This window comes from Cololabis saira, chromosome 14 (assembly GCF_033807715.1).
Source record: "Cololabis saira isolate AMF1-May2022 chromosome 14, fColSai1.1, whole genome shotgun sequence".
In the NCBI taxonomy this organism is placed as follows: Eukaryota; Metazoa; Chordata; class Actinopteri; order Beloniformes; family Belonidae; genus Cololabis; species Cololabis saira.
The window spans coordinates 10236360-10250329 of NC_084600.1; the positions used below are offsets into that span (position 1 = coordinate 10236360).

The 13970-nt window shown below is 37.9% G+C and overlaps 1 protein-coding gene across 1 annotated transcript in view; it reads left to right on the forward strand.

Annotated features, from left to right (window-relative positions):
• Positions 1 to 2084, forward strand: part of LOC133460166 (signal-induced proliferation-associated 1-like protein 2) — a 37322-nt gene extending 35238 nt beyond the window's left edge. Inside the window, exon 16 of the mRNA XM_061740728.1 lies at positions 1499 to 2084. Coding sequence (XP_061596712.1) covers positions 1499 to 1642 — 144 coding nt within the window. The 3' untranslated portion in view covers positions 1643 to 2084. The remainder of the gene's footprint in view (positions 1 to 1498) is intronic.
• Positions 2085 to 13970: the final 11886 nt, after the last annotated feature.

The following is a 13970-nucleotide window of genomic DNA, read 5'->3' on the forward strand; positions in this document are numbered from 1 at the left end:
AACTCAATTTCCAAAAAAGTTTGGATTCTGTGCAAATGTAAATGCTAATAAAACATGATGCAATGATTTACTGAAAGTAGTAATGAAAATACTATTTTCAGTCTCTCATATCGTTGTTTAGGAACTTTGGCCTCGTTTATGACTTTTCATTGAAAACTAAGAGAAAAGACGGCTCTTGGACCAACCTAAATGAACAGTTTTGGTTGGTAACAAGCAAACAAAAGCTGGCAGGTTTCTGGGATGTGAAAAATGAATATGTCCAACTACAGATCAAATGCCGTTTTTACATGAAACATTTTGAGTTCATGCTTAAATGCAGTTCCTGCGGCCACGAAACCAGCCCCAACTATCACATCACCGCCACTCTTAGTATGAGACGTTTGTGTTGATGGGCTGTTTGATTTACACCACACGTGGTGCTCTGCATTATAAGCAAACATCCAGATTTTGGTTTCATATGTGCACATTACATTGTTTCAGAAGTGTTGTGATTTTCTCACATGCACCTTTTCAAACTTCAACTTTGCTGCTATTTCATTTTTTTTATAGAGAAAAGGGTTTCTCCTGGGATCATTCCAAATTAAAATTGAGTTTATAGTTTAAAAAACATCTTAACTGTGAATTATAATTAATACAATTTTAAGAAATATAGAAAAACTACCATCCATTTCCTTGTGCTTGTCTGGGTTTGGGTCCTGGGTGGAGCAGCTACCTCCCCCCGCCCAGCCGCCTCCTCCAGCTCCTCTGGGAGGAGACCGAGGCATTTTATAAAAACATCAAATCATTTTTTTATTTAAAAAAAAATTAATACATTTTATAAAAAAAAATATGTTTTTTTTTTTTTTTTACTAATCTCTTTTTATTTCTTTTAAATAAAGTCCAAACTTTCTTGGAAATAGCACTCTAGGATCCAACTAAATCTGATGTTTTGCTACTTTTTTTTCTGTTTTATGCCATTAAAAAAAAATAAAAAATCAACTTAATGATGTCACCCTGGACATAAAAACTTGTGATTGTGTTTCCCATCAGCTTTGCCATTCTTTCAATGAAAAGTAATTATAAGACTGTACAGTCACAAAAGTAATGGTTAGTTGCAGCCCCTCTACACACTGTAAGCGATAAGGTGCTGAGCAGCAGCCCTTAAAGCACTGATCTTAATAAACGATATGCAACCGTGAAGAATCCTCAAATGTTTGGTTGTGTTCACCTGATAAATGACTAAAACAAAGCAAATTTATCCTGTCTATCATATGATCCGTTCATTGACTCAATGTTTCTGCAGAGTTTTTGGATTGTGAATTCGTTTTTTTTTTTTTCCTCACTGCTGTCTGACGTGCTGCCGGTTGTGTTTGTCTTCTCTCACGTTTACTCTCTGTTTACACGCACCCACACACGTTTCCCTCAGCGCCAGCACTGTACCTGTCGCCCTCTCCGCGCGTGCCTGCCACAGCCATCTGAGCGACAGCTTTTTGTTTTGTTGTGTGCCGATGTCTTCCAGGAGCAAGAGGACAAGGCGGTGCTGCAGGCCGAGGTGCAGAGCCTCCGGCAGAACAACCAGCGGCTGCAGGAGGAGTCGCAGACCACAGTGGCCCGCCTCATCAAAGTCACCGAGCTGCTGTGCAACGTCAACAAGCCCTGTTAGCTTCACGGCTTCATGCACGCACCCTAAAAACTGGCTTCTCCTGCTCAGCACCCTTCTCTAAATCCATGTATAGCTACAAAAGTAAAAACACACAGCACGGCCTGTGTCCTGAAAGTGTGGACCGCCTGCTGGTGACGGGGTGTGAAAATCAGCACCTAAAAGAAAAAAAAAGAGAATAAGACATTATCAGCACCCCGTGATGACATTCACAACTGACCAGAGCAAGCTGCTGTGTGTGTGTGTGTGTGCGTGTGTGTGTGTGCGTGTGTGTGTGTGTGTGTGTGTGTGTGTTGGGATGCTGTGATCCTTGTCTGAAATAATTGACAAGCTTGGCTTTGTAGCACTTAAGTATAAGAAGTGGCAATTAGGAGTGGGAGACACGGTATAGCATGCGTGGCAGTGTCTTGTGTGATATACAGGACTGTCTCAGAAAATAAGAATATTGTGATACAGTTCTTTATTTTCTGTAATGCAATTAAAAAAACAAAAATGTCAAACATTCGGGATTCATTACAAATCAACTGAAATATTGCAAGCCTTTTATTATTTTAATATTGCTGATCATGGCTTACAGTTTAAGATTAAGATTCACAGAATATTCAAATTTTTTGAGATAGGATAGGATGCTGCAACCTCTTAACTCCATGGAAGCGCTACTAAAGTACTTAACATTGTTCACATTATTATTTTCTTTTTGTTAAAAAAAGATCATTCATGTGTAAAAAAAAAATGCACAATTATCTTCTTCTGAAATTGTATTAGCCTAAGTCCCACAATAAACATATATGTTTTACTGAGTTTAAAAAAAAAAAAAAGGAGGAAAAAAATCAGGATTAAAATGTGTGGGAGTTTAAGATTAAGATTCATAGAATATTCTAATTTTTTGAGATAGGATATTTGAGTTTTCTCAAACTGTAAGCCATGATCAGCAATATTAAAATAATAAAAGGCTTGCAATATTTCAGTTGATTTGTAATGAATCTAGAATGTATGACATTTTTGCATTACAGAAAATAAAGGACTTTATCACAATATTCTAATTTTCAGAGACAGTCCTGTAGAGTCACCACCAATATATGTGATCAATAATTATCAGTATCCTCTCTGGCAGTCTGGTCTGGCTCTGCCCGGCACCGACACGCTGTGGAAGGTCGGGATTTAAAACAGCAGGAAAACAAAAAAAAAAAGGAACGTGACAGTTTCAAAGCCTGCAGGCGGCCTCCTACTTCAAAACATGCAATGATGCTAACTGACTCGGCTCAGAGCAGCCCGTTACGTAAGGACATTGTTCTCTGCTCTCTTCACCTCTCTGTGAAGCTGTATTTAAAAAAAATTTCTTTAGAGAGAGAGACGAAAAAAATGAGCAAATGGGACCTAAACTGGAAAAAAAAAAAAAAAAAAAGAAGCGCTTGTCCCTCCTGGAGGAATGAAAGGCTCGTAGCTCTTGTGAAGAGAAACTCGGGCAGGAGAGAACGGCTGCAGCTTCCCTTCCACGACTGTAGCTCTTCTAACCTCACCGTTGTAGCAGCCAACCCTGGAAAGATCTGCTCCCGCCGGCCAACGCACGCACGCACGCGCCACCGGGCAGCTTCTCTCTTCAGCCGGCGAAATAGCTTTAGCTGTGCCAATAAACCACCTTGTTTCCCGATAGTGAAATAAGGATTATTGTATTTAAAAGATGTTTTAGTGAATGGCAGAAATATTCTGCAGGTTACTGTTTCCGGGTTGATTGTTTGCGTTGACGGTAGGGCTGGGCGATATGGACCAAAAGTCATATCTCGATATTTTCTAGCTGAATGGCGATACTCGATATATATCGATATTTTTTCTGTGCCATAATTGGGGTTTCCCCCAAAGCATTATAGCATAGCATCTCTGTTAGCATCTCTGTTAGCTTCTCTGTTAGCTTCATTTTTTCTGAGGCAAACCCTTAAAAAAACAGTCAGTTTTAATACAAAGCCTCGTGCCAAATGTCACACAGGTACCTTTATTAACAGAGGTCTGCACAATATCAAAATGTATAAAACAAATGAAATAAAAATAAACTATAGAATAGAAATGCTTCTTGAATAAAATAAAACAAATATCCCTTTCCTGCATAACAATTAAATTCAAATACACTGTGCAATTAATACAATATAGACAGTAACAGGCAGACTTTTCCACTGAGGTTGTGCAAAAAAACAAAACATTTGTGCAAATCTCAAATAAAACATTCAAGTCAATTTGTCACAAAATAAGCTATATCAAAATCATAAAAAAAAAAAAAAAAAAATTAATAATCGATATAAACGATATTGTCTCGTACCATATCCCGTTTGAAAATATATCGATATATATTAAAATCTCGATATATCGCCCAGCCCTAGTTGACGGCCTCAGTGTGGTAGAGGTAGATGAAATCTTACCATTCCACTCTGATGTGTTTGTGTGTTTCTGTGCCGTCCTTGCAGCTTTTTTTGATTGGTAAACTCAACACTGGACATGGCACATACTGTATCCCACTAGGCCTGCCCAGCTTGTGTGTCCCTCAACATAAGGAGGTGAATCAGAGCCCTCCCTCCTCCCCCAACCCCGACACGGCCTTACCTCACCTCGCCAGTGATGGGTCGTGCTCCAAGGATACAAACGCTTCCTTCTCAGTGCCAACGAAAAGCCCGGCAGCTCTTCCTGAATCTCCAAACCACAAACTAAACTCAAACTAAACCGGATGCCAAATGTCTCTCAGACTCTTCTGTTTTCTTGTATAAACTTCCTCTTGTAATTTTATTTTAGAGTCACTGTGAATACCTGGTACCAGCATATTAAGATACGGTATATTCAGATTAAATTATGACTTCAACTTTACCGGTATGTGAAGATACTGTATGTACAGTTCAACTGTTCCATGTTAGTGCACTGGACATGCCCTGGTCGGACGGACGGACGGACGTTGACCGCTGACTGATAGACAGGGAGACGTTGGTGTGAGAGTTTTACTCTGTCTTGTATATTGCTGTAGATTGTAGGAGGTCGGTTGAGCCTGGTGATGTGGTGAAGAACTTTCTCGCTCCCTTCCTCTGTGTGTGTGTACGTAGGAAAAAAAAAAAAAGTAATTTATTAATCCTGCAAATGTGGACTTTCTTGTAGCTGTTCAATCTGGATGGAAGGTGTAAAAATCCATGCATCCATCCATCCTTCATCTCTTCCCACTTCTTCTTCCTATTCAGGGTCACAGGGATCTGCTGGAGCAGAAGAAAAGCCCACATGGGCTCGGTTATGAATTTAACCTTTTTCTTTTGTAGACAACCAAACAATATGATCGGACAAAAATGAAGTATAATCTCAGTAAATGTCATATTCTCATCCTAGCATCAAGCTTTTTCAGCTACAGCTCTTACATCTTGAATAAGGTCTGACAACAACCATCAGGTATGCCTTAAAAAGTGAATCTCATTCAGAAAGAATGGTCCAACTGGTCGTACCGGTGTCACGTGAAGGCTTACTTCTATGACTTTGTGCCTACCTGAAAATGTAATGTATATCAACCCTGCATAGCGATTTCATTTATTTGCCTTTCTTTGCACTTACAGAGGTTTTATTAGGATTATTGATACGTTTTTGGCAGATGAAAGATTTTTCCGAGAGACGATCGCAACATCCGGTCTGACGTTCTCTTGGTGAGGAAACGTCGTGGGGGATAATAATAGATGTTTGTTGTTGATCAAGCATCGCTGAAGGCTCGCCACTCGATGGGTTTACACTGATTGTCAAAAGAACCAACGTACATATACATATATATGATTTTAAAAAGTGAATAAAAAAGGAACGTGTTTAAAACGACTGCGCTGAAGTCGAGTTTGGATGGAGATGGATGTGCTATCCATGCATGCTCCCCTTATTTAATCTATTTAAACACTGAGAAATAAATAAATGAAACTGAAGGTCAGAAGTGGGTGAAAGAATCTGTAATAATTTGGGCGTCACAAGCTCCTTCAGCTTGACCTCACTGGAAGTTCAACCGTTTCAACCTGCTCCCATGTAAAGTCTGTACAGATGTTTGACAAATATGCTCTAAGCAGATTATACTAAGACATTTGTTTCGCTGACTTTGGAAAATGAAGGAGTGATTGTGGAAGTTGTTTGTCATTCTTATGGTTTTTTTTTCTTTTTTAAATGTGGAGATATGATGCTTTTTGGGGAGGATTTGAAGTTTTATATTGTTGACTTACGTTTTCATATAGAGAACAAAGACTGTCTGATATGTTAAATTGCGTTTTAAAGGCGAGACCAGCATTAACATCACAGAGGACAAAATGTTCCGAGAAGCCAAATGGCTGATATAGTGGTAAATCTTTGAATTAGAGTGGGTTGGGTTTCTGCTCCTGCCAGCTGTTTATTTGCACTCTTATTCCAGGTGTAAATCTGCCCCGCCGCCAAAATGAATCCGGACGACTCTGAGAGGATTTAAAAGCGCTGATCTCTTCAGAATCAAACTGCTGAGCTGCTCTAAATTTGATTTCTGTGTTCTTTGCATGACACAAAAAAAATATTAAATCATCTTTTCATTTTTTTGGGGATGAAATGCACATATATCCCTTAGAAGTTTTTTTTTTTTTTTTTTTTTTAGTAATCAAGAACATCAAGGATTTGAATAAAAAAAAAATCACTTTCACTGTGGAGAAATAGAAGCTTTGAGTTGATGCAGTGTCAGCAGGAACTTGTGGTGCTGGTGGATTATAAGGTTTCCAGTTGTCCATGTCTTGCCACTGAAGGGGTTTAGCGTGTCTTAAACTAATAAGTTCTGCGACCGACACACCTGCCCCTTCGGCTGCATCCAAACCACTGAAACTAACTGGTGCTGAGACAAACTCTGCTCCCAACCATCAAGTGATGCTGGTATTCTGTAAGACACGGCTCAGGTACTTTCACTTCCCACCAGGAACTGCAATCTGTTGAGTTTAGTGCTGATGGTGTGACGTCCATCCAGCCATCATGAGGCCTCTCAGTGACGACACAACAGACTAACTATATGCTCACAGTTTTTTCCTCTTTTCTACACTGTTCAAATACAATGACATCAATGCCACACATATGGAAGAAACAAGTGAAATAAAAGAAGTAGGTTTAAGCTGCAAATTTCCTATTCGTCACAGATAATGATAATTTGATCAGAATCAGAAAAGGGTTTACTGTATTGCCAAGTTTTCACACAAGGAATTTGTTATGGGGATTGGTGCAACACAATACAAATATAAAAACAAATATATAAGAGATAAAATTAAATTAAATTTATAAACAATAAAAAGTATAAACAGTAAAATAAAATGTAGACCGGAAGATGATAATGAAGAAAACATAATGTTCTCTCATCAGAAGTTAGTGAATCCAACCACATAGGGAGCTAAACATACAGGACTGTCTCAGAAAATTAGAATATTGTGATAAAGTCCTTTATTTTCTGTAATGCAAAAATGTCATACATTCTGGATTCATTACAAATCAACTGAAATATTGCAAGCCTTTTATTATTTTAATATTGCTGATTATGGCTTACAGTTTTAAAAAAACTCAAATATCCTATCTCAAAAAATTAGAATATTCTGGGAATCTTAATCTTAAACTGTAAACCATAATCAGCAATATTAAAATAATAAAAGGCTTGCAATATTTCAGTGAAATATTTCAATGAATCCAGAATGTGTGACATTTTTGTTTTTTTAATTGCATTACAGAAAATAAAGAACTTTATCACAATATTCTAATGTTTTGAGACAGTCCTGTACACTGTATTGCCTCCTGAAACAGGTATTTGGGTTTTGTCTTGTATCTATCTTCACGTCATTCATCCTAAACTTCACAGAAAGCACAGCTGAAGTTGGGCAGGTTTCATGTTTACTGGCTCCATCACTTGTCTTTTTCTGCAGGTTTGTGGTGAAACAACAGTCATAATGCAACAGAAGCAGCTATGTTAAACATGATTAAATGAATAATAATTAACATACAAACCAAAATGAGGGCCATCCAGCCCAAAAAGCAAGCGTTGCCCTTCAGTGAGGCTGCAGTTTCTGGACACTATCAGGTCCAGGTCAATCTGCTGGATGTGTTCTGGATTTTCACTCAGTGGTGCAGAGCTGCCACATGTTATCAGGAAAAAAACTGTTTCTGTTCCACGTGCCAGAAAGACGTGATGTTTTTGCTTTGAATGTGATAACACAGTGATTCATAGTTTAGAGGGATCTCTCCGTCATGATTTGTGGGATGGTTGGTAAACAATGACGTAGTGTCAAACCTCCCATCCCATGGAAAAGGCTTGTTTTGTTTCGTTTAGCAGAAATTAATTCACTTAACAGTGATTATTTTCAGAACAGCGTTTAGGTATGTCAACATTATTAAAGCAGCACAGAGGAAATTTTGCAGTGTTTTTACTCAGGGGGAGGAGTTTGGGTCTAAAATTTCATTTTCTTTGGTGTCTTGTTCAGTAATATTCACATGTTGTCTTCCCTCATATTACCGTATTTTCTGGACTATAAGCTGCACCTGTATACAAGCCGCATCCGCTCTATTTAAGAAAAAGGATATGCAAGCCACAGATATTTATGTTGTCAGATTAGATATTTACTACATGTACAGAAGGATTTTGAACTGTAAATGATGTACATGTTTGTACCTAAATAGATCCTTTCCTAACAGTGTCTTTTAACACGGCGGCAACTTTGCTGATTAAAACGGGACAGAATCAAGAGAAAATAATCAGTATTTATTTATCTATTTATCTGTGTGAAATCTGCTTCTACTTCTATCTGCTAAAGAAGAAGTAGCGTATTTTTCTTTGCATTTATTTTGTCTTAGTTTTGATTCTAATTCCGGTTAGAGCGCCCCGAGTGGTGGAAGAAAACTCCACAGAATAGCTGCACCTTTGTATAAGCTGCATGGTTCAAAACCTATGGAAAAAATCGCGGCTTATAGTCCAGAAAATACGGTAGTTTAGCAATTGAACTTTTAAATAGCTAAACTAATAGTAGGTGTACTCCGGCCTTTTGTCCAATGAGAGATGAGCTCCGGCAGATCCTTGAGACCCTGAATAGAAAGAAGTGGCAATAGAAGGGACAGATGGACAGGATTTTCACTGCTCGAACGTAATTCAAGTTGAAACACTTCCCTATGTACTTGCGTCCGGAACAGACATAAAACCAAAGTGTACCAGTCACTTAACCAGTGTCTAAGGAGCTTTAAAAGAAGATATCAAGGTCTGTTTAAGGGATCGGCTGAAAAATAAATACTTACTCCAGAGGGAAAAAGAGTGTGCACCAAATGTTATGCCAATCTGTGCAATAGTAGTAGCAGACATGAGAAAAATAAGACAAGAGATCAGCAGAGTCACTATAATGTGTTTACGTCTGTGTGCAACATCTCAACATGCTGAATTCCAGCAGTCTTACTTACATCTACAAAATCTGCTGCATGACTGTTGATCATCAGTTTATTGTCACTTTCTACCAGAGGTGTCAAAAGTATTCACATCCATTACTCAGGTGGAAGTATAGATACTAGAGTTTAAATATCAACTCAAGTTTTTTACTCAAGTAAAAGTATAAAAGTACTGGTTTCAAAACTACTTAAAGTATAAAAGTAAAAGTAATGTAAGGGGGAAAAAGCCATTAAGGACAAAAGCCATTGAAAATGAATGCATCTTAGTATAATGCAAATATATTAAAGAAGCATATATGTGTACTATTGAGCATTAACATGTGTTTCAGAGAGCAGGAGATATGATGACTAGTTACCTATAAGTATTGTAATGGTGCAAAAAGTCAAACTTCAGAGGCATGTTATCATTTATCCTAACCTTTATTGGAATGAACATCCAAGTTTAGTTGCAGGAATCTGAGGGAACGGATGTAAGAACAAAACTGGACAAGAACATCTGAAACAACCACAACCAAATTCACTCTATCTGGATGGAGCAATTTAACTGGATAGTTTTTTTTTAAAGGCCGAAATGAAATAGAGTAACAAGGCTGTTTTTAAAATGTAAGGAGTAAAAAGTACAGATAATTGCGTGAAAATGTAAGGAGTAAAAGTAAAAAGTCGTCTGAAAAATAATTACTCCAGTGAAGTATAGATAACCAAAATTTCTACTTAAGTAAGGTAACGAAGTATTTGTACTTTGTTACTTGACATCTCTGCTTTCTACTACTTGATGTCTGTTTGTGACGGGAGTTCATCACCAAAAACCAAAACTCTGACTGAAACTGAGTACCAGGAACATAAGAATAAAACCAGCCCACAGCAACAAAAACACCAAGGAGAGATTCAAAAGTGAGATGATAGACTTTCAAAACATCTGGAAAAATCCTGACTAGATGCACAGTCCCTTTTCCTGAATTAAAACAGCATGAGGGAAGACAAATTTGTTTTCCAAAGCTTGTTCCATGATCATAATACTGCACGACAACATCCCACAAACATTTCCCAGGACTTTGTCCACTGGAAGACTTTCCTAAACACCAGCCGCAGAAAAACACTTATCTTCCTGGCCCTGACACCAGGAGAACAGATGATGACAACAATGTGCTGGGCTATGTCTTTATTTGGGGCTGAGTCGTCCCCGGGGGCTGCATGTCACACACGGCTCAAAGGCTTAACGCCAGTTTGACTCATCTGGGTTCTGTAAATACAGAGGTTGTGTGTCAGTGTGCGAGTGTGTGTTTAGACTCCAGGAGTCACAAGGGTGTGTATTGAATTTTAAATGGCCCCGGCTGCTGTTGCCCCACATACATGAGATAGATGAGAGCTAACGTGAGTGAGTCTGTCTGCAGCGTAACGGCTGCGTAGCTGTTGCCACAAATAAAACGCTGGATGCATGAGTCACATTTCATAGGTTCAGTTCAGCACACGTCTACAGATGCAAACAACACAGAAACAGTTTATCTCAAAGGTCTTCCAGTGTTTGTAAATGTATCCCAGGGTTTATTTAGCCAGGCTAACATGGACTAGCTCAGCTAGTGCTTAAGGATTTCCATTTTGGAACGTCCAACAGCTTGTTTTAACGCTTTTTCTTTTAATGTGAGAAATGCATGCTTGAAATGTCTTGAAATAGGATATTTAAATTCATTAATAAAGAAAACTAAAGCAAAACAAGCAATAGGTCAATAGGTTCATTTTCGGGATTGCATTGTGTTCAAACGAATGAACCCTTCAATGTCAGGTGACTCTTATTTCATACAGGAATGTCCTCTGTACCTCTCCCATAATAAAACACACACACACACACACACACACACACACACACACACACACACACACACACACACACACACACACACACACACACACACACACACACACACTCATACCCACACACATACATACACATAGCCACATAGACATATACACACACACTCACGCACACATACACATATATATATTCATACACGCACACACACACACACACACACACACACACACACACACACACACACACACACACACACACACACACACACACACACACACACACACACACACACACACACACAAAATATACATAATTACCCACTGTATAAATAATGATTTGAAAATTATAATTTAGAAACCGTTAAAACAAAACTGGGGGTATTTTTTATTTCAATAAAATAGTTTTTCTGTGAGTTATTTTATGTTATGAATTAAAAAGCTGAAAAAAAAAGAAAAATAGACACATTAGGTGAGTTTCTTTGCATGAAAGCCCTCCGGTAAAGCATGCCTTCAGTTAATGAGTTATGCATCTGGATGGAGTCAGCGATAACTAATCAGTTAAACATCACAAATGACAAACCCAGCACTCTGCAGCCTTACTGCGGCCTCCAGGAGGCTTCTTTACTTTTATTAGTTTTCTATTTTACTGCAGTTGAAATGGTTCTTTTCAGAATTCTTAATTTTTAACAAGGACATTAACCAGACAACTCGTGTTGCACAGTGCACACATTTTCACGCTGAGAGGGGTTGTGTGGCTGCTGAGGAAGTGGATTACTCCCAGACAGGACAGCAGCAGCTATTCTTTATCTACTCCTAAGTAGTCCTTGGTTCAAAACACAGAGATTTGCTCACTTTTAGCATTTCTTAATTTTGCATGAACAGATGAGGAAGATAAAACATGTTTCAGATCTTTGAAAACAAATACAATTCAATTCAATTTTATTTATATAGCGTCTATTACCACAAAAGTTGTCTCTAGGCGCTTTACAGAGACCCAGAGTAGAACAAAAACTGACTCCAATGTTTTGATGAATAAACATATTAGTGAATATGGCTTGTCTTGACTGTGGTGGTGGAAGTGTGCCATCCCTCCCCGCTGATGGACGTGTCAACATCTTTATGTTAATAATGAAAACAACACTCTATATTTGGTGAGTGGTGAGGATGGGCATTTCCGGTGAGAGGGAGCTCGGAGGAGCTGGGGAACTTCAGAATCCCCTCCTGCTGCGAGCAGGCTGCATGACACAAAGACAGCAACCCCTGCACGACGCAACAGTCAAAGAGCACCTGTCGGTCCACAAACAAAACATTAGGAACAGCAAGATTGTGTGCTTAAACCCCCCCGTCCCCCCGTCCCCCCGTCCCACCCTCCCGTCCTGTCAGCCGGCTGATCAGATGGACCCAGTGCTGCAAGGGAAACTGCAGTTGTAAGACAGCTGAGAGGATTATCTGGGTGTCCCATTTACAGTAAAAAGCTTTCAACATCAAAAATAAAAAAGAAAGATTAAAAAAATAAATAAATAAATAAAATGTATTAATCACAACAAAAACCACAACAATCTTCTCCACTTTCACTGACTCCCTGTGATCTTGACGGAGACTGTGGTCCTTAAGTACGAGTATTAGGGCCAAACTAAGACAAAAAAAATTGGAAATTACGAGAATAAAGTTGTAAAATTACGAGAATAAAGTCTTAATATTACGACTTTATTCTCGCAACAATATGACTTTATTCTCGTAATATTAGGACTTTATTCTCGTAATATTACGACTTTATTCTCGTAACATTAGGCTATGACTTTATTCTCGTAATTTTACGACTTTTTTCTCGTAATATTACGAATTTATTCTCGTAATAGTACCGGTACAACTTTATTCTCGCAACATTAGGCTATGACTTTATTCTCGTAATTTTATGACTTTATTCTCGTAATATTACGACTTTATTCTCGTAATTTTACGACTTTATTCTCGTAATTTTTTTTTTTGTCTTAGTTTAGTAATACTCCGTCGTACTTAAGAACAAAGAATCAATCATTAAATAATCGAGGTGTTCTTTACAGTTGGGGGGGATTGCCATTTAAGAACAATCCCACTTGTCAGATAAAAAAGTTTGTTTTGTAAACTGACTCGCTCAGTTCAATGTGGAAACAGTTTTACAGTTTTAAAGCAACTGTCTCATTTGTGAGACATTTGCAAGACGCTCATTGGACCGGTAAATGAAAGATTTATTGGCATAATCTCCTACACAAATGGTTGGTTCCTGAAATGACTGTTACTGGCACTTTGCAGAGAAGCTCAGCTGAGGGGAAGCTGAAAATGAAAATGAGAAGGTTTTTCTTTAACGTCCCTGAAGCCAAGGAAGCCAACTATGAAAAGATTTTCTATATCAGTCAGTGGAGTTAACCTATGGAACAGAATGGATTCAGAATTAAAACAATGTTCAAATATTAACCAGTTTCTCACGAGGTACAAAGAGGAAGGGGTTTAGCGGCTTTTAGAGGCCTGCAGATAACACTATTGGGTGAATGGGTAGATCTGTGTATATTTATGTACAGAAATGGGCAGCAAATTATATATAAATATTTATATGGGCATGTGTGTACAAACATATAGAAATATTCAACTATGTGTATGTATGTATGCATGTATGTGTGTGAGTATAATTACAGTATATAATAATAATAATAATAATAATAATAATAATAATAATAATAATAATAATAATAATAATAATAATAATAATAATAATACTGTTACTTAGCAGTGTGAGTACAGTGTGTGAATATTTATAAATACAGGTTAAATGATTAGTGAATGGGGGTGGGACTAAATAAGTTTACACTTCTTCCTACTCCTTTTTTGGCACATGTAAATCAAGATAGCAAGTTTTAAAGGATGAAATTCTTTGTTTTGTTGTTGTTTTCTTAAACTTCTCATGAAGCGTTGTTTCTTTTTTTTACATGTACAAAAATAAAATAAATTAAATCAAAGGATTTTCCCTATGCATCCTAAAATGTCTCATCACAGTGGGTCTCTGAGGCAACGGACCTACTTTTTTTTTTTTTTTTTTGCTCGAAGCCTACATATGGAAGTTGTTGATATCCCT